The following is a 22,500-nucleotide window of genomic DNA, read 5'->3' on the forward strand; positions in this document are numbered from 1 at the left end:
TAAACAATACTCTAAAGTCATAACAATTAGCCCAACAAACAAAGACAAGAACTTTAGTGCAATTAGGGCAAAACACAAAGCCAAGAAATTCAGTAATTTTCATAGCTAAAGAAAGAAATGCAGTAATTTGGGAAAATCTACTACCCACAACAAGATGTTGACAAAAATCACTAATTACTACTTATGGTTGTTAAAAACGTGATTCAAATATTAGAATTTTACGATTTTACGATTCAAATGAACACTTACGATTTAAATCGTCACTAGAATCGGAATCGATTAGAATCGCAAGTAGAATCGTTAGAATTGTATAGAAATGTAGAATCGCAACTAGAATAGTACGATTTTACCGATTCTACATGATTCTAACAATACTCCCCAAAATGCTAAATTGGGCATCCTCAGACCCTTAATGGTAATTTTTTTTTACTTTTAATGATTAAATTGGACTCTTAACCATCTTATTGATGTTTTAGTGGTAATTTTATTAACTAATTGTCACATCTTATCGATGATTAAATTGGACTCTTAACCATCTTATCAATTCTACATGATTCTAATAATATCTTCTTGAATTATTCCTAGAAACTTAGGAGTTTTAGTTGTAATTTTATTAACTAATTGTCTAATTATCCGACCTAGACTTGTGATAGTCCTCTTTAATTCGCTTACATGTATCTAATTATCATTGTTGTTATTAAGTATGATATCGTTTTATATTTATGGTAACAGATTAAATATTTTTTTTAATTAAATATTGATCTATCATTATATGGTGATGATTGTACTCTAAAAATTAAAATTGATTACAATAATAATATACACTTGCACCATTGTTTATATATCATACTTTATATATGTATATAGTATAAACTTTATACTAATAACTTTGTGCATTACATTTGTTTCTATATTAGTGAATAATTCAATCCAGCTTTAATATTAATATTCTGAAACTCGACCAATATAATAGAAGCTAACTCGGTCTATACTCTAGTTAGTTGACTCAGACTGTATAAAGACCAACACTATAACATAATTTTCTTTTAGTGGGATATATTTAGCGACATTTTGTTTAAATGTCTCTACTTTCAATTTCTAATACTATATATAGTAGATTTAATAACAATTATTAGATCTTTAGTGCACAATAAAAAATTATACTAAAGCTTTTCAGAATATAAGATTTGGTGGCATTTCTCATAAATACCAGTATAGACTAGTAATAATTACATATGTCACTAAAGGCCAAATAAAGCATCACAAAATCACTTTATAGTGGAATTTAAAATAAAAACTAACAATTATTACACTAAAATTTATAAATCAGTGGGGTGTTTTTATTGCCATTATATCCAATGTCACAAAATGTTAAATTTGAATCTTATTTTTTGGAGACTGATCGAGGTCAAAGTCTATTCTTGGTATAATAAAAAATAATTGGATATGGGATGTATTATATTTATATCAAGTCCGTCCTTTAAATGTAGATCTAATCGAGATTCAACCTGTAAACTCAAAATCAACCCAAACGTAACCTAATTCATGACCCATTTTAAATTGATTCGGGTCTAACCCAAAACCAACCAAAAGAGTTGAACCCTACCCAAATCCATCCTACCCCATGAGTACATGAGTCACTCTAAACCTATTTTGAAACCATATTCAATTTTAATTTAAATATTTTCTTGTTATTTTATTTTTATTCATAATCGACTTGGATCAAGAGTCTTGATTTAACAAAGAATAACTCAATTTGGATCTAAGCTTTCAAAACTGGACTTGATCTATAACTTATGATTAATTCAGATCCATGCATTAGACTTTGAACAAACTTAAATCCTATCTAACATGTATAAAACCGCTATTAATTAGATGACTCTCATTTCACACTCTAAAGTTGTAAAATACTCCTAATAGAGTAAGAACGGATAGCTAAAGACCATTTTGTAACTCTTGACCAACTCGATTTGATGTATCTTATTTAGACTAAATTAAAACCCGACCATTAACATCTCTTTTGATACAGAAATGGTTAGTTAAAAAGGTTAATTTTCAAGTCTATAGGACCAAGTAATTTGACAAAAATAAAATTTGAAAATAAATATATTTTGATTTTATAAAACTAAATACAAAAATTGATACCAAATGAGTGCATTTGTTGGACCTTTACACTTTGTTTGGATAATAATTTTGAAGAGAAAAGAAAAAAATAAAATAAATAAATAAAGCAAAGCGAACAAGGGGATGGAAGATAAAGGAAAATAAATAAGAGAAATTAAAGTAAAGTTTTGTTTGTTTAGAGGAAAGAAAAAAAGAAAAAAAGATGAAAATTTTCACTTTAAATCGTTTTAATTTTGAACAGCGCGACTTTAAAATAAATTATTCATTTAATCACTTTAAATTATCTAAACAAAAAATCTTCTATTTCCTCAAATCTCCCCTTCATTTCTTCCATATAATTTCATTCAAACACCGCCTTATTTTATCATTAATTAACCGAAAAATATTAAATCAAAAATTCAAAAGTTTGAAAATTTCCAAGAAGAAATTAATGGGCAATGAGAATCTTAAAGTCAAGTTTCTGCAACATAAATTAAATTGGTTGAATATTTGAAATTTGATTTTCCAAAATTTGAAACTAGGAAGTCATGAAATTACTACAACCTCTTACTAAATGTATGGTAAGTTGCGAACTTTTGGCTGTAAGTGGACGCGGCCTGTCTCAGACCAATTAGGGTATGACTTATGAGCGTTCCAGACCACGGATACGTACAGAAGAAAAGAATTAGTCAATTATACCATCTTACTCGATGGTGGTCTTAATCAGACCTGTGCAGGTTGCTGGCCAGATCACTTCGAATCGGTTTATTTTCAAGTCTGGTTTGTATTAAGTCGATTCTTACTAGATTTTGGTAGGTTTCAAATTAAAGTCATTTCTAATATTAGGTAAGATAGACATTTGATTAGGGCCTAGAGTTAGAAAAAAAGACACTGATAGCTGAAAATTCTAATTAATGAAGTAGACATTTAAAAATCACAAAGAATAGTTCTTTTATTAATTAAGAAGTATGTTACTTTTTCAAACACACATTAAAAATCAAAATCGACCTTCTGTAGAGAGGGCCCATTTTATCAATTTGTCTAGGGCTCATAAAATGATAAGAACAACGCCGGTTCAGATCGATCAAATGGGTGAAATTTTAAAAAAATATATATTTTGTCGTTACACTTTTTTCAAAATATATTACATATTAATTTTTTATATTTAAAGAAATTATTTTCTTATAGAAAGAACCAATTTATATGCTTCCTCCGTTCCATATTACTTGCACCAAAAAAACTTTTGCGCAACTCAATGCGTTTGTTGGATCGTTTATATTTAGAGTTATACATAATTAAAAATTATAAAAATTTGATATTATGAAAATATGCTACTGGGCGAATAAAATAAGATCTCACATGACTATGTTTTTTCTTGTATAATAGTCAAAATATATAAATTACCATAGAATGATGAATAGTGTAAAAATTAGCTTGATGCAAGTAATATGGAACGGAGGAAGCCTATTTTAATGTTACAATAAAGAAGTGTTGACTCAAAATAACACTTGACTAGAAATATATTGAAATCTGAGTAATAATAATGACAAGCAACTGAAATATGTAAATGACCATAGAATGATGAATAGTGTAAAACTTAACTTCGTAAATGTCATAAATGCCCCTAATAAATCCGAAATTTTTTCTACAAATTAACACTCAACTCTTGGAAATTTAACTACGGTAAAATTTCCATTAAGTTTAATTTCCGTTAAGTTGGGTTTTACATTTGGGATTTACTAGGGGCATTTATAACTTTTACCAAAACTTAACGGAAATTAAACATTTTAACCTCCATAATGTTACTATAGTTAATTTTCCAAGAGTTTAATGCTATTTTGTGGAAAAATTTTAAGAATTGCTATCACTCACCTTTTGCAATAGTTGGTGCTTACCATATAGAATATCCCTTATTTTAATTATGCATATATAGTATAAAAACTCGTCCAATATAATGAAAGATTTTTATAGTACAAAGATTTATACAAATATAATTTTCAAAGATACGTCATAATAAGCATACTATATACTAAAGATGAAGTAATAATTGTTGAGATATGGTGGTCTAATATTGTTTATGTGTGAAATAAACTTAAATAGTTTGTAGATGACCTTAAACATGAGGAATATATCTTTTTGTCTTTATTGTTTTCCAATTTTGTGATCTGCATATATAAACAAATTTTCTATTGAATACAAAAAAACTTAAGCAGTTGTTCTGAACTTAATTTTTACAAAACTAATTTAAATGGTCTTTCTATGTGTTATTTTATTTGAATGGTCTTTCTCTAGATTTTTAGGTGAATTTTAATCATCCATTCGAAATATATCTAAATAATAGCATAAATAAACATATTAAAATGTTTGACATTATATATAAAATTAAAAAAATAAAACTAATAAAATTGTTAATCTATAAGTTAATCAATATATTTTTAGTTAAGTACTTCGGAATAAACTACAACCATGTGAAAATGATGATAAAGTTAATGGAAAAAATTTTGACCAACATTTTTCTAATTAAAGCAAATATATATTATAAGATATAAAAGTAAGTAAAAATAAAGCCGATTTTTGAACCGGTATTTTTATCATATGTGTCATTAAACTAACTATTCTAAAAAGGTCTTCTCTTTCCTCTTCATTTTATTTCTTATTCTTATTCTAAACGATTTTGCATCAGTATGGAACTAAAGTCCACCTTCTATGAAAGGTTTCATTGGCCCACTCTTCACGTGCGCACTCCTCGATCTACATCAGGACAAATAAGTCCTCCCATTGGGAAGAAAAGGTCAGCTCGTACTAGATAGTCGTTGTTGTTGTTGTTGTTGTTATTATTATTATTATTATTATTATTATTATTATTATTATTATTATTATTATTATTTATAATAAGGATAATTCATTTCATAAAGAAAAACTCTACAATAAGTTGGTAGGGAGCCAAGTGACAAGCTGAGCACCCACATCCTTTTGAATACAAAAGCCAGCCTATGAAAGCTATAGGGCTTAGATTTGGTACTACTTGAGTTACTTGAAGAAAATGATGAAATCCTTAATAGCAGGTCAAGCGCGTCTTCACCTAATTCTCCTAAAGATGAGAAAGCGAATTGGATGAATTTATAGCCATTCTCCTCACACTTTGTCGTGTATTTCTTCCTCTTTCTTTCCGCGGCATTGGCTAAAGAAGCACTAGGAGCCCATGAGGAGACCTTTGTACCAGCAAAAGGTGAGCCTCGGGTTACATCCACACAAGAATCTTTGCCATGAAACCAGTTAAACAGAAGAAGATTCACTGGCCTAACGTCTTTCCCCGCCTCCGACAAAAACCCTAAAGGTTCCTCCTTGCTGACGAAAACCCCAGATTTGCAATAGATATCCACGAGCATGTCCCAAACCAAGTTATGTCGAAACTTCACGCCAACCTCACTAGAGCAATGAACAACGTGGTCCCCCCATATACCCATCTTGGCGGTGTTGCAGCTTGGACATAAGCTACCTTTTGCAAACAAGGGAATGGTGAGCCAATAATATAGAACAGACCGAAATTAACGACAGTTTGTCTTTTGGCCCAAGCCATCAATGGGGATGGTTACCAGAAAATCCTATGCATGCGGTTCCTTAGTAGAACAAAAAATTACGACTTGTCTTAGGGTGAGCATGTAGGTAGACGCAAGGTTATTCTCGACAACACTAAAATAAGCCCCTGCCAACTTTTTCATAATTTAGGGGGCATCGGGTTCATCCTTGAGAGAAAAAGCATTGGATCCACATAAAACACGGAAGACACCAAGGGCCCGTTCAAAAGCGGGACCCAAAGAAGAGAGTTCACTGTTACCCAAGATCTAAGCCTGGAGCGATTGGGTTTGAAGATGAGAAGCAAGGAAGGCATAATTAATAACATCACCTGCCACGTAGATACCAAGGCCACCCATTTTAAATGGGAGGGTGGCTAGCCTCCATTGTCAATCCCAATACCCCGGTCCCGAAGCCGTGACTATCTTCTCCAAGGAAGCACGCAAAGCAGCATCAAACTGAACCTGGGCTTCCCCAAACAAATCCGAGGGACAAGTCCTCATCACATAAGATAACCTACCAACACCCGCGCAATTACGAAGAAGGAAAAGTTCACATTGTGGGTCATGGAGTTTGCTAATAGATGTGATGAGTTCAATGGTTTTGGAAACCCTCTTCATGGAAAATTCACAGCGAAATGTATGATTTGTACTCACAAGCTCGCCAAGAAGTTTCACCCCTGTATGAGGACGAGATATGTTAGGTGGGAAGGTACTCTAGGCTCCGAGGATCCTCCCTAGGCTAGAAAAATTTGGTCTTGTCCACATTGAGAATCAAACCACGAGATGGGTCATCCTACTTAATAATGCGTAAGGCCTTGGCGGCTATAAGGGTGTCACCAACAATAGTACCATCATCAAAATACCAATCCTAAAGGTTGAGCTGACAAAACTGGTGGATCTTCAAGACCAAGGGGTGTAAAATAAGGCAAAAAACAGAGGGCCTAAGGGGTCACCTTGTTGTACACCTTGGCAAGACCAAAAAATAGATTCACCATAATATAACCGAGCAGGTTGGGAGTAGCAGAATTCCACCCAAGGAGTGAGAGAAGGGCACTGAACCCTTGTTTCAGATAACATGACACTCCTATCCACAAGATTGAAAACATTTTCAAAATCCACCAAAAGCATAGAGAGACCAACTACATCACCTTCGCATTCGACGAGCTTATTAACAGAATGAAGGATGGCTTCACTACCTCTTGTGTTCCTACCCCAAACTGAAACGCTTCAAAATATGTATTTAAAGTTTTTCCAACAACAGAAGTAGCAATCTTAGACACAAGCCTACGCCACACCGTGCCAACAGCAATAGGACGAATACCACCTCCTGGCTTAACCAAAGGGGTTAGAGGAGCACTAGCTATGTAACTACCAAGCACGCAAGGACATTTCCCATCAAGGAACATGTTGAATAGCTTGGTGATAGAGCACAGCAAATTATCAGCAATGGCGGTCGCAACACCACCTAGCATGTCCATAAGGTGTTGAGCTCTGAGCCCATCCCTACCACACGAGGTTACTTTAGGGAAGCTATGAACACTACTCAGCACCTCTTCTTTGGTTACACACAGGGCTTCCTCATAGCAAGGGATAGAGGGTAGAACTGGAGGTGGCGCAAAAGGGTGCTTAGAATCAAGAGTGTTAAGAGTGTTCGGGGAAAAAGGTGTTATTCCAGATGAAGACAACACCTTAATAACTACTGTAAAATGCCCTTCTTCAAGCTTACGTTTGCATTGGTATAAATTGGAGCCCTCAAGGTTATAAACCATTTTAACACTAGCACAGGGGAGGGGTACCTCAGCTAAACGGTCCAAAACCAAACAAAGCTTGTCACCAGGGTCCCGCCATCTAGAAATAGCGCTTGAAATACTATCAAACTAACAATTTCCCTCATACCAGACCTTCGTTCAGCTCTATTCGTTCAGCTCACCGTGAAATCACAGACGCAACCTGACCTGGTCTCACTATTAGCCGAAAACCTGAACAGAACTGAAGCAACCACCATAAGCCCAGCCCACCATTAGCCCAGCCCATCAATAGACCAAACAACCACCACCGTAATAGAAAGCCCAAGGAAGAAGAAGACCTGGCCGGAATATACCCGTAACCCCGTAGCAAGAACAGCACCTGAACTAAAGAAGTTCAGTCGTAAAGCCGTAAACCTGAACTGAACTGAAGAAGAACAGCACCTGACCTGGCCGTAAACCTCTGGACAACTTTAACCATGCCTGCTCACCAGAATTTCAGACCCACCGGCAACCCCACCGGGGCTTGGCCGCCGTCACAGAAGCTCACCCAAAACCCTCCCTATCGCACTCTCTCTCTATTGCATGAGAGAAAGGTTTTGAAAATATTATTATTAATATTTTGGAATACTACAATAAAAGACTACTACTATATAAATATAATCAATTATGCCATTTGAAAAGCACCCAATTAATTCCTCATAATTACTATTTATCTCATTTTCTATACTCAAGAAGAATTTAAATGTTTTTTAATTAAGCGATCAATTAAAATTAATTTGCTCCCAAAAGACCCTTTAAAAGTCTTATTTTAATATTCAAATTGATTAAATCACATTATTTCGATGTTAGTTAAATTTAAATAAACGTATAACTCATGTTATTTTTAAATCTTATTAATTTGTATTATTCTATGCAACAAAATTTTCTAGTTAATTAGTCTTACAAAAAATATTAAACTATGGGAGTAGTTCATAAAGATTGTAAATTTAAAATTATGGAATAAATCCAAATGAATAATTTATCTAAATAGATCAATCTAAGCCAGAATAATTTAGTTTATTCTATATTTAAAAATAATATATTACACATATTAAATTAATTTTTAAAGATCTAAAAATAATAAGTTGGCTAATTTTATTTTCCACATAAGCCAAGATCAACCAATAAAATCCTTCTATCTAGGAGACCTCCATGAGAATGATATGAAAATTTTTTCAGTCTTTTTAATCAAATTGTATGATTAGAATTTAAAAAAATTAAATTAATATATTGACAAATATATAATCATAAAAAAAGGACATTTGATAGATATAGGAGAGGGAATAATTAAATGACTAAAAAAGTCAGAAGGGCTAATTAATTACTTCTATTAAATATCATAAAATTTAAAGGGGATTCGACACCTGCCAACTAGATTAATAAATATACCTTAATGACATTGCCTTATACGCCTATCATAGGTTGTTTTATTAGTTGTAAAGGTAGTTAAAAAAAATTCAAACTATTAATGAAAATGTCTAGTTAAATTATTTATTTATTTTGAATCATATTTATTAGAGAAAAAATAAATAAATAATTAAAAACTGAAAAACTCTTTTTTGCACATTGTCAAATATGATACCTTTGATGTTGTTTTTGATTTCTTTGATAATGATGTTTTCTTCTCTCCTATTAACACTACTGCTATAGCTTTGATCCCTAAGGCTCCTAATACTTCTTTTGTGAAGGATTTCAGGCTATTTCTTGTTGCCCTGTGGTTTATAAGATTATTGCAAAAATTCTCACTAGTAGTCTTTAGAGAGTTATCGGTGATATTGTTGGCAAAGCTCAGTCCGAATTTATTCCTGAAAGATTTATTATTGATAATGTCTTGTTGGCTACTGACCTCATCAAAGGTTATTCTTGGGCTCATGTCAGCCCTAAATGTATGCTTAAGGTGGATATAACCAAGGCCTATGATTCTGTTGAGTGGTCTTTCTTGGAGAGTGTTTTACAGGAGCTTGGTTTTCCTCAAAAGTTTATTGCATGAGTTATGACTTGTGTCTCATCTGTTTCATATTCTGTTCTTATCAATGGGGCTCCTACTAAGCCTTTTAGAGCTAGGATGGGTCTCAGGCAAGAGGATCCCATGTCCCCTTTCTCATTTGCTATTGCTATGGAGTATTTTTCTCGACTTCTTCATAAAGTGAAGGGCCATGACATCAAGTTTCATTCTAAATGCAAGAAATCTGGGGTGATGGAGTTATTATTTGCTAATGATTTGTTGGTATTTACTCAGCCTGATACCCATTCTTTAAGTTCGCTCAGGAAAATTATTAATGATTTTGCTAGGGTTTTCGGGCTTCATATTAACAACAACAAAAGTGCCATCTATCTTGCTGGAGTTACAGAGGAGGAGGAGGTTGATATTCTTGAGTCTATTGGTGTTCCAAAAGGTGAGCTCTCTTTTAGATATCTGGGTTTCCCCCTGACTTCTAAAAGGCTTGGCATTCATGATTGTAAGCCTATTGTCGATAAGATTATAGCTAGGATCCATCATTGGACTAGTAGGAAGTTGTCTATGGTTGGCTTTTAAAGGGCTTAGCATTCCTATTGGGCTCAGGTTTTTCTCTTGCCTAAAAGGATCATCGATATGGTTGAGCAGGTCTGTAACATCATTTGGCGTACTAATCTTAAAGGTTCTAGACCTAGAGTAACTTGGAAGCAGGTTTGTTTACCTAGAGCTTATACATGGTGGCCTCAATATTTTCAATCTTCATTTACAGAATGAGGTCCTCTTGCTCAAAATTTTATGGGATTTGGTGACTAAGAAAGACCGGCTGTGGATTAAGTGGGTTAATGATTACTATACGAAGGGAGTAAATATCATGCATTTTAAGGTTCCTAGTACTGCTTCATGGATGCTTAGTAGGATTATTTCTAGTAGGGATCTTTTGTCTAGTTGGGATGACCTACATAAGTATGTATTAAATGGGAAGTTCAACACTAAGAGAGCTTTTATGGACAGATTGGCCACTTTTTTTAAACCTTCATGGAGGGCTTTATGATGCAATAATAAGGCCTCTCCTAAAAGTATCATCTGTATGTGGCAAATTCTTCAGAATAGACTCCCCACTAAAGATAGACTTGTCTAGTGGGGTCTTGCTTGTGATCCTATGTGTGTGCTTTGTAAGCACAAGGAGGAAGATAAGGAGCACTTGTTTAGTCAATGTGCTTATATCCAAGAGATTCATTTTCATATTCATCGTGTTTAAGTTTGCTTGGCCTAGCTCCTTTGATAATGTTGTGCAGTGGATGAGTAGAAAGTGCTAGAGAAAGCAAAGTAGAGCCTCTGTCATTTTTATGCTTTAGACTGAAATCATGTATCAAACATGGCTCCAAAGGAACTTTCAAGTATTTGGATAAAAGGGTGCCCCTGCTGATCAACTTGCTTCTAGGGTCCTTTTTTATGTTGCTTCTAGACTTGATGATAAGTGTAAAGCTTGACTTATTGTGTAGGTTGTGTTGTTTCTGTTGAGTAATTAGAGCATGTAGGACATTATTCAAAGACTTAAACAATAAACTAAGCAAAAACGTAACAAACAAGCATTGCTCGACAATATGCTCGTTCGAGCACGTAGGAATTTTAATGTCAGAAAGTTTCTGGAAAGTTATTTAGGTCATGCTCGTTTGAGCACCTTAGAACAGTGCATCCTTTCGTGCATCAAAACTTTGTTTCATGGAGTGTTGTGTTGTTATGAACTAATGTTTTACTTGATTTAATTAGTAAATGGATTTGGATGAATCATTGCTACTATACTCTATAAATAAGAGTGAGTGCATGGAAATCATTTACACTTTGATCATCTTTGAACATAAAATTCTAAGTTCATCTTTCTCTCAATCTCTTAAAACATAAAAGAGAGTTGTAAACTCCTTTATTGTTTTTCTGGTTTTAATTTCTACATAAACGCATAATCATTTAGTTCAATCGGTTCGTACTAATCTGTTAGAGTGATTGATTGTATCTCATTGTGAATTTTCATTCTCATAACCCAAGTACCTTTGTGGGGGAAATATCACAATAGGATAGCTTGTAGTCGCCTTCAATATATATCAAGATTTTTGAGTGACGTGTACTGTTGCAAAGTAATCTTCTCTACGGTGTTGTTCAATTTCTGGTTCATTCAAGCAAGAAATCTATTGCCATACACAAAGGAGACACTACAAATATCATCTTGTATATGTATTTATATTACCACATTATTATTTGTAATAGTTTCTTTGTGGTCTTTTTTTGTTTGCTTGGTGTTTTTTCGTTTGTAGCTTTCCTTTCGTTTTTGGGAAGCGTTTTTCCTTTTATAGCCTAGGTTGTAAAAGGTTTCTTTTGGAATTCATATATGATTCTTTTAGCTACCAAAAAAAAAGACCTTTTTTTTGCATATCGTCTTAAAAGTCAATTTTCAACTAGATTAGAAATCAATGCCTAATAATTTTTGTTATTTACCAAAAATAATCCAAAGCTAAACCTAGCAACAATGGTATCAAGAAATCATCATCATCATCCTACCCAGTATATCCCGGTCTTAGAAGCTAAGGCCAGGGTTTGGGGAGGGAAGGACGGCGGCAACTCATATCCATAAAGGAGAGCACGGCCAAAGGAGTTCCCTTGACTCAAGAAAGATAAAGAGACACGAAAAACACAAGCAAGACAACTTAAAGGCCTATAGACAGAAGGACCACTACAAAAGAATTCAAATTACTAAATAGAAAGGAGACGGTAAGGGCAAGGGGTTGAGGGCACTAAGAGGTTAAAGGACGAACATCAGTAATCTAAGACGTGGATATGACGTCTCCAACTGCTCCTATCCCTAGTCAGGTCCGCAGAGAGGTTTAAATCCTACAAGTCTCTTCTTATTTACTCATCTCAAGTTCTCTTTTGTCTACCTCGACTACTCTTACCATCTACTATAATGCTTTCTACCCTCCTCACAGGGGCGTCGAAACTCTTCCTCTGCACATGACCAAACCACCTCAATCTATTCTCTTGCATTTTTCCAAATATAGGGGCTACCCCTAGTTTATCCCTAAACACTTGGTTCCTAATTCTATCCATCAAAGTGTGCCCACACATCCACCTCAGCATACGCATTTCTGTAACTTCCATTTTATGTTCGAAAATCTTCTTCACATGCCAACATTCGGTCCCATATAGCAAAGCAGGTCTGATTGCCGCCCTGTAGAATTTTCCTTTTAAATTGCTTGGGAATTTCCTATCACATAACACTGTGGTGGCTGCTCGCCACTTGAGCCAACCCGTCTGTATACGATGCTTTATATCCCCGTCAATCTCCCCATCCCTTTGAATGATCGATCCCAAATATTTGTACCTGGTTGTGCTCTTAACTAATGTATCATCGATGGACACCTCTGTTTCACTTACCGATGATGTCCCACTAAAGTCACATCGGAAATACTCAGTCTTCGTACGGCTGATGCGCAAACCTTTACCTTTTAAAACTTGTCTTCACTCATCCAATTTGTTTCTAACCTCCTCTCTAATTTCTGTTACCAGCATTATGTCGTCCGCGAATATCATACACCACGGCACCGTTTCCCAAATAGATTTACAAATCTCCCAAATGGTATCAAGAAATCCAATTATCAAAACCACAGTTTTGTCTGGTGCCTTGATACTTAGTGCATGTTCATCATAAAATAATTAATTTAAGGGAACATAATCATGAAATAGTTAAAATTAGTAAATTTAAAAAAGATACAAGGCCAACTATATATAATGGAAGACTTTTTATTATGATAATCGGAAGAGGTGGAGTAAAAATTGATAAATTTTTTAAAGATTTCGTGCAATTTTAAAAATTATAATATTTTAAATTTTAACAACTTTATATTTTTAAACATTTAACATATACTATGTAATTAATTTTTATTATACTTTCTAATTTTTTGAGATCGTGTACAGTCAAACAGATTAAATATGCTCAACACCTTCATTGATAATTGCTCATAATTATCCACAATATTGAGAATATTTATTGATTTGGAGAACCATCGTGCAGAATTTCAATTGCTTATGTATGGGCTAAGCCCCCTTTTATTATTTTTATACTAAAATTAGACAAAGGAAGAAAGCGATGTAAGGTTAAGACTTGGTAAAAGAAGTTGACATATGAGGTAATAATGCATCATTTTATCTAGTTTTTTGGACCGCTTGAAATATTTGTGGTTCACCATCAAACTTTTTTATTGACTAATTTTCTTTGAATCAGTAAAAGTTCTACTATATTAAATCACTCTCTATATATGAAACCATATTATTGATTTTGGAATATAAACAAAATTTTATTCTATGCTATGAATTTTCTTGTGATCAAACTTAACATATATATATATATATATATATATATATATATATATATATATATATATATATATATATATATATATATAAAACTTAAAATTTAATAGTGCACTGATTGAGTTAGTAAATTGAAAATAAAAGGTAGCATAATCATTAATTTCATTGATTTTATGTATCATCAACTTACACTTTGTTTTTGATTATTTTTCAATTTATCGTAAATTAAAATTACCTAGCGATAGTTTGTCTATAACTTTAAAATCTAAACTTGAATCAATAAGCTTATGAGTAATCTATTACTCCCTCCGTGTTTTTTTAGTTTGTTTATTTTACATTTTACACGCATTTAAAACAAATTTTGAATCTCAATTTGTACGCATCATAAAAATTATAAAAATTGTATGTTAAAATTCTTTATAACAAGACGAATCTAATAAAGCTTTCACATAAATATATTTTTTTCTTCAATAAATACTTTAAAAATTAAATTTTAATTTTTCTCTCATAAAATAAAAATTCTTAAAATCAACCAACGAAAGGGAAGGGAAGGGAGAGAGTGGATCGAATAATCTAAGACAAATATTAGACATGTGACTAAAAAAGCTCATTTTTTTTGAGTGGTAACTAAAAAAAGATTAAAACAAAAAAAAAACGCTCATTATTCTTAATTAATTATATGAGTTCGAGTCAACCTAATATACATATTGGTGCAACCCACTGCCATTTCTTTGACAAACTCCTTAATTCATCCTCTAAGTTTTGCTATTACTCTTCCCAATTCTTTTTAGTTGTCCGATTTAGTTTTTTAACACTCTTTATAGATCACTCTTAATTTATATTTTATTTTTAATGTAGATATCAAAATATAGTCATATGGGATCTTATTTGATTTATCTCAATGTAAATTTTATTAATATCAAATATTTATAATTTTTAATTATGCACAATTAGAGATATTTAGAATTGAATTAGTGCATTGAATAGTGTGCCAAAACTAAACGAGACAATCAAAAAAAATTGGAGGGAGTATATTGTAATTTTTTCTTATGCTTTACATAAAAAAAATTATATTTTCGTATTAACTCTTAATAACTATTCACTATTGTGGTTATATTTTGTTTCTCACGTTTATCAATGTATATATTCAAAAGTGACCCTTGTGAGAGACCTTTTTATATTATCTCTTATTCACTATTATGGTTCTATTTAATTTTTGCAAGTTTGTCAATATATATGTTCAATAGTCATTATTATGAGATCTCGTCTCTCGGTGAGACAACCTCAAATAAGAAGCTTATATTCTTATAATATATATGAGATAAGCTATTTAATATATGTGAAGCGTGTCTCTAGGTGATACCGTCTCATACAATAGTTTGTGTGTGTTCAATCTTAGAAATATCTAATTTTACATAATTAAAAATTATAAAAATTAATATTTAAAGATTTACATCGATACGAATCAAAAAAAAATATCACTACAAAAAGGTTGCTTCCTCTCACGCTTAAAAGGGTTATTGCCCACGCTTATATGTGAGGCTAAAGTAATTCCCCACACTTAAATAAGAGTGGGAAAATTTTGCCCACGCTTGATAAGCGTGGGGAAATGCACTTTCAACCTCACTTATAAAAGAGGGGACATTATCCTCGCTTATAAGCGTGGGGAAATTATATACATTCCTAAATTGTTTTTTCACACTTTTAAGCGTAGATATTTTAGATGATAACTACTTTGAAACTAATTTTAGCGAGAAATTTTATACTACTATTTTCTTCTTATTATTTTTCTATTATAGTATTGCTAATAACTAATTTTATACTTTTTAAATTATTAGTGTTAATAATTATTATATTAACATACCTAAAAATAGAGTAAAAATAAATGATGCATTTTATTTCAAAACATAAATATATATATATATATATATATATATATATATATATATATATATATACATATATATATATACATATATATATATACATATATATATATTATATATATATATACATATATATATATATATACATATATATATATATACATATATATATACATATACATACATATACATATATATACATATATATACATATACATATATATACATATATATACATATATATATATATATATACATATATATATATATATATATACATATATATATATATATATATATTATATATATACATATATATATATATACATATATATATATATATATATATATATATATATATATATATATATATATATATATATATATATATTTCTTCGATTACTACATTAAGTTCACAAATTTTGTCAATCATAACAAACAAAAAATCTGATAATATTCAAAAAAAATAAAATATATGATTGTTAAAATATTACAATACAAAACTAAAAACCAATATTAAACGATGCTTTTGGATGCTTGAATTTGATACTTGTGATTGTCGTATTCATTCCTTGATGGCCACCAAAACAAAAAGTAATAATTTAATTTTTTAGTTTCATTACAAAGTATATATATACCTACAACAATACTTTGTAATTTGACGCACAACAACTTATCTAACATTTATAATTTAGCTTTTTTTTCTCTTATTCATTGCCTAAAATTATAAAATAACGATTAAAGAATCATCAATGCAAACAAAATAACTACATTTAACTAAGCAAATAGTATTAACGAAGCAACTTAGAACAATTAGTATTAAACTAAGCAAATAGTATTAACTAAGTAACTTAGAACAACCAGTATCAACTAAGCAACTTAGAACTTATAATACCACAAGCACTAACTAATTAGTAACTAGTAAGTAAGCAACTTAGTATAAAACAACATCACAGTCAACAACGTAGTACAGCAGCAGATCAACGCAGCAAATCGGCTTTAGATTTCAATAAAACAAATTTAGTGATTTTTAAGTATTTGAGATATGAAATATTATATATCATCTTTTAATTAGGATTAATCTAAGTCAATCTATGATGATTAATAAAGATCTAAGTCTAATTTGTCTTTTATATTGCCTCTTTGGAGCCCAATATTCCATTACAAAGCTGATCAACACAGTCAAAAAGGTTCAGATCATGAGCTAGCACTGATCAATGCAGATCAGCAGCACAACGAAAATGCTTCGACATGCATATATAGCAACTTGCGTAACCTTGAAGCCAAAATGATCAAAAACTTAAAATGCGCGTAAAATTCAATGTAAACATCAAAATGATGCAAACTTTCACACAAAAGTCTAAATAAGACATCAAATTCAGAAAATATTATGCGAAAAAAGAATGAAAATGTCACTATATCATAAATTAATGTGTGCATAATACTATCCACTAAGCTAAGGAAGCATGATGAGATCTATCAAAACCAAGGGTAACCCTTCTCCAGTATTCAAAATCAAAGTCTAATATCAGTTTAATATTATGACGAGAATATTATGATGATACTTACATGAAGAGTAACTACTGCATTAAGATATTTCTCCACGGCATAAACTTTTATCCTTCTGCCTATTTCTCTCACGACCTAAATAAAAAGAAAATATACAAAAAAAAATCGATAAACTTTCATCTCAAATTCCCAATAGCATAAAACAGACCACCAAGACAAACATGATGAACAGCCGTTGGAATTGGCTCATCTGCTATGCTTCTTGTGATAAATGAGACACAAAGAGCATCATGTACATGATCATTAAAATCACAACATTTATAGCAAGTATAAAGAGAACTAAACACAAAGAAATTTCTAAATAACAAAAAGGGTGTACACAGGCACCCACACTATCTGACCTAAGCAAATTGAACAACTATACAAAGCAAAAAAGGGATTAGCATGTATTGAAGCAAGCAGTAACAAATGCAAAATTAAGAAATTGTGTCCAAACAAGTAGTTGTGCAACCACAAAACTAAACCTATTCCGAAAAGGGGCAATAATGAAAAGCAGAAAAGGGCTTGCTATGTGTAAAGCACTCAAAGCAATTCCACATGTATTACAGATTTTAATAGGCGGGACAAAATTGAACCTTCTATTAGATACTAAGACCTAATTCGCAAAATTGAACCTTCTCGATCAAGCGAATACCCACTATAATTAGGCGGGACAAAACATTAGACACTGGTATTTGCGAAATACCCACATCAATCTTTTTGGTGGTTTTGTTTAGTTGGCCTCTTAAGACAAGATACTCCATTGGAGTCGCGAAAACATAAAAACTAAGCAATGAAGATACTAAAACAATTAGCTGGGAAAGATATTATTGAACGAAAACTTACAGTCAAAATCAAAAACAATACTATTCACTCAAATACACAATTACAATATTATCCACTCAAATATTCAAAGAAAATGAAAATAATGATGAAAATCAAAATCAAAAAACAATACTAGCTATTCACTCAAATGTTCTAAGAAAACAGAAGATAGAAGATATTATTCAAAGAAAACTTACAATTAAAATCAAAAACAATAGTATTTACTCAAAACACAATTACAATACTATTCAAAGAAAACGAAAATAATGATGAAAACAAAAATCAAAAACAATACTATTCACTCAAATATTCAAATAAAACGAAAATTAAAAAAAATGAAAATAATAATCTTAAGAAAAATTACCTGGAATTGAAAGATTTGGGAGATTATGAATAGCTAAGTGAAAAATGATGAAGAATTTAGTAGAGAGGGTGTGAAACGGCAACTTTAGGGCAGAATTGGGTATATGAGGTTAACAGGGGAAGATAAGCGAGGGAGATGAAGCGTTTTACCATGTCTAATTTTTTCTCACACCTAAATCAGTAAACATTTAAGTTTATTTTATTTTAATTAGGCTAATACCCACGCTTATAAGCGTGGGTAATTATATTTATCGCCACGCTTATAGTGAGGGTAATTTATAACCAAATTTCGTATATTTATCTAGGTATGCATTTTCCCACACTTAATAAGCATGAGTAAATAAGTGTGGGTATATGCAATTTTTTTTGTCGTATATCAAACAAGTAAAAGAATATTATTCGAACTTTAATATATTTTAACATACAAATTAAAAAATAAAAAATAAAAATAATTTATAAAAAACATATAAAAAATTAAATAAGACATTAATAATAAATAGAAAAAAAGTACTCCCTCTAATTCAATTTTGTCCCATATAGTTTATAAATTTAAAGAAAATAAGGGGACCATTTAAAAAAGTAAATTCATGTGTAATATTAAGTATTTTTAATGTTAAGAAAATAAGGAAACCAACTAAAATAATAGATCCATATGCAAATTGGGTATTTTTAATATTAAAAAATGATAAAACCACCTAAAAGTAAATCTAAAAATAAAAATGGAACAATAAAAATGAATTATCTAGATAAGAAAATAAGAGTAGCATTTGACAGGAAAGTCTAAACAAAAAAAAAGAGTCAAGCATCAAGACTTCACCGATTGAAAAACATGTTTGATAGCAGACTGAGACTGCTGCTAAATATTCACAAACATTTGTTTTGTTTTTAAAGTGGGTCAGTCTACTCCGTGTGGGTCCTCCATTTTTAATTGACCCAAGAGTCCACTCCACTACTCCTTCCTAGATTTTATAACATTTTCATTTTCTTTATATATACACTTCAACATTTCTTCATAAATCGCACAACCTAAGATTTGTTAAAAAAAAAAAAAAAAGAGAGAGAAAATAAAAATAAAAATAGAAAGCCATGGATAATACTTCATCACCAAACTTTGAGTTACCAGGGTTTAGATTTCATCCTACCGAAGAAGAATTACTAGATTTTTACCTTAAAAACATGGTTAATGGCAGAAAAATGCATCATGATATTATTGGATATCTTAATATTTATCGTTTTGATCCTTCGGATTTACCAGGTTTGTCCAATGCATTTTATTTTTTCCCTATATACTCTATTTTTTTTAACTTATGCATTATAAAATTTTATGTTTGTATGAGACTGTCTCATTGTGATATATATATATATATATATATATATATATATATATATATATATATATATATATATATATATATATATATATATATATATATATATATATATATATATATATATATATATATATATATATATATATATATATATATATATATATATATATATATATATATATATATATATATATATATAAAACCAATTTCTTTAAATGTTTACCTTGTAATTGTAATTTTAAATGTGCATATGTCAATCTAATATGAATGAAAATGTAAGTGCTCAAATATTATCGAATTTAAATTATAAATTAAGAGTGTATAAATCATTTATAAATGTTGAACCAATTTTAAGCTCAAATAATAAACTTAATTAAGTTATATAATACTCACTCAATTCTGAGTTAATATCTCATTTGTTTTTAGATATTGTTCATATTTGACTCTTAATATACTTGATTCTTAGTCTATAAATTCAAAGATAATCAAGTGAGATTTTATTTAATTACGCTAATTAATTAAAAAAATTTGGATGGAGTCAATTAGTACAAATCATTCATTTTTATAAGGAGGAAGTTTTAGTAAATAACGGTAATTTGTGAAGTTAACAAATCACTCTTATGTGGTAGAATGTGATAGATTGAGAGTTTTGTGATTTTAATTTTATTTTTGTTTTGTTTATTTTAATATTATTTTTTTGTCTTTTTTAGTTATGTGATTGATTAGAAATTATATAAAATACCTATAATATTTATACTAGAATAGCATAGCTAATTATTTGTAGTAAAATTATGTTTTTTCTTTTGTTTTTGAAGGTTTAATAAAATGTGATATTATTGAAAAAACAGGGCTGGCGAAAATAGGAGAAAGAGAATGGTATTTCTTTGTTCCGAGAGACAGAAAGCAGAGCAATGGAGGAAGACCTAACAGAACCACTGAACATGGGTTTTGGAAGGCCACGGGTTCGGATCGAAAAATTGTAAGCTTGTCGGAGCCTAAACGGGTTATCGGGTTAAGGAAGACTCTTGTATTCTACCAAGGTAGAGCTCCAAGAGGTACCAAGACTGATTGGATTATGAATGAATATCGCCTTCCTGATAATTATACTATACAAAAGGTAACATTTAATCCATTGCATATTTTAATAAAGCTTTTAATTCTAAATTTTAAAATATTTATTCAAATTTTGAATATAACAAAAAAAAAAATTACTAATGCCCTGTTTAATTAATTCATAATTCACCACATAAGTAATCACTAAAAATTAAAAATCATTTTCAATCAGCAAAAATCAAATGCAATCATTAAAAATTTATTTTAATCAATGCAACTCAATTACAATTTACAATTAAAAATCAGTGTCAATTAGAAAATATCAGTTTCAATAGTAAGAATCAGTTAAAATAAGTTTCAATTAATAAAAACCAGTTACAATCAATCAAAATCACATTTTCAATTATAATTAGTTAAAATCAGTTATAATGAGTTTCAATCAAATTTGATTAGTTAAAACTAATTTTAATCAGTAAAAATCAGTAAATCAGATAAAGTAAACATGGTCTAACTTATATATCGACATGAAACTCAATTAAAAATGATCAAATTTAGAAAACAAACCTAGTGAAAATAGTTTTTATCGAATTAGTTTTTATCCAATAAAATTTGAGAAAATTAACGGTAACAATAATATAAAATGTCATTGTAATGCGCAGGACATTGTATTGTGCAAGATATACAGAAAGGCAACATCATTAAAAGAATTAGAGCTAAGAGCAGCCAAGGAAGAAGAGAAGTCAACAAATGCATCTTATCCTACGTCTCCTCTATCATCATCAAATGAGACTCAGTCTTTTATTGATAATTCTCAATTACAAGCTTTTTTTCCACCAATTTCTACAAATAATATGATATTTCCCACTTTGAAGAAAGAAGAAAATTATGTGGAACCCACTAATTTCAATACTATGCCTCAAACAATTGCTTCCAATACTATACAAACACCTTTCGGAAAAGAGAGCTTACAACTTCAAGTTCCTAAGTCGGGCATGAGTACGGGTATGGAATGGGGCCAAGACCCATTGTTCTCATTATCTTGTACTAGTCCATGGTTAGAAAATTTGTTGAATTTATCTAGCCCAAGTTTAATTTCTCAAATATTCTAGATACTAGACTAGATGTGAATAAATTGTTCTTTTTGGCTTATTTTGAACTTGATGTGAATGAATAGAAGTAACAATTAGCTATTATAAGTGAGTTCTTTGGTTTGTTTTTTTTTTTTTGCCATAGTCCTCCCTTCATTTTTATTTCAATAAGGTTTTGAAAGTTTTTGGGGGATGAGATGGTGGTTTGTTGGTACCTAGAAGCCTAGGATAGAGTTCTCACAAACAAAGAATTTGGTAATAAGAAAATTATGTTTTAGTTATGTGTTTTTAGTTATAAATATAAGTTGGATTCGTAATGTTTGTGTCATTCTTATAATTTTTTTTCGTTTATGAAACCGATTTTATATAATTGTAATTAAGACTTTTGACATATGGTATTGTATTATACGTTATTAGAAATTATAAACTTAGTTGTTTGGAAATACAAATTGACATGTGAGACCAATAACTGAAATAACAAAATCTTCTTTGTAACAATCATCCAACCTTTTATTCCTTCTGCCTTACAGAATAACAGAATTTGTATGGTGTCTCTGGCTTCTTGAAGAGTAAGAACTGAAAATGTATAATCGTACTGAAACTGATTAATGTCTTAATC

General features: G+C 30.6%; 1 protein-coding gene and 1 pseudogene across 1 annotated transcript; one reads left to right on the plus strand and one right to left on the minus strand.

The window, feature by feature from the left end:
• Positions 1-9,021: 9,021 nt before the first annotated feature.
• Positions 9,022-13,795, minus strand: LOC130805362 (uncharacterized; annotated as a pseudogene).
• Positions 13,796-19,423: 5,628 nt separating this feature from the next.
• LOC130805363 (NAC domain-containing protein 6-like) lies at positions 19,424-22,162 on the plus strand. Its single transcript, XM_057670132.1, has 3 exons — positions 19,424-19,664; positions 20,589-20,857; positions 21,453-22,162. The coding sequence occupies exons 1-3, from the start codon at positions 19,496-19,498 to the stop codon at positions 21,900-21,902; spliced, it is 888 nt and encodes a 295-aa protein (XP_057526115.1). The 5' UTR covers positions 19,424-19,495; the 3' UTR covers positions 21,903-22,162.
• The last annotated feature ends 338 nt before the right edge of the window (positions 22,163-22,500 follow it).

The sequence above is a fragment of the Amaranthus tricolor genome, chromosome 2, assembly GCF_026212465.1.
Source record: "Amaranthus tricolor cultivar Red isolate AtriRed21 chromosome 2, ASM2621246v1, whole genome shotgun sequence".
Taxonomy (NCBI): domain Eukaryota; kingdom Viridiplantae; phylum Streptophyta; class Magnoliopsida; order Caryophyllales; family Amaranthaceae; genus Amaranthus; species Amaranthus tricolor.

Bases quoted from the DNA above. Each gene is read 5' to 3' on its own strand.
- LOC130805363 (XM_057670132.1), top strand. From the start codon at position 19,496: ATGGATAATACTTCATCACCAAACTTTGAGTTACCAGGGTTTAGATTT. The intron at 19,665-20,588 runs GTTTGTCCAATG...TTGAAAAAACAG, and splicing joins TGATCCTTCGGATTTACCAG to GGCTGGCGAAAATAGGAGAA. The intron at 20,858-21,452 runs GTAACATTTAAT...TGTAATGCGCAG, and splicing joins ATAATTATACTATACAAAAG to GACATTGTATTGTGCAAGAT.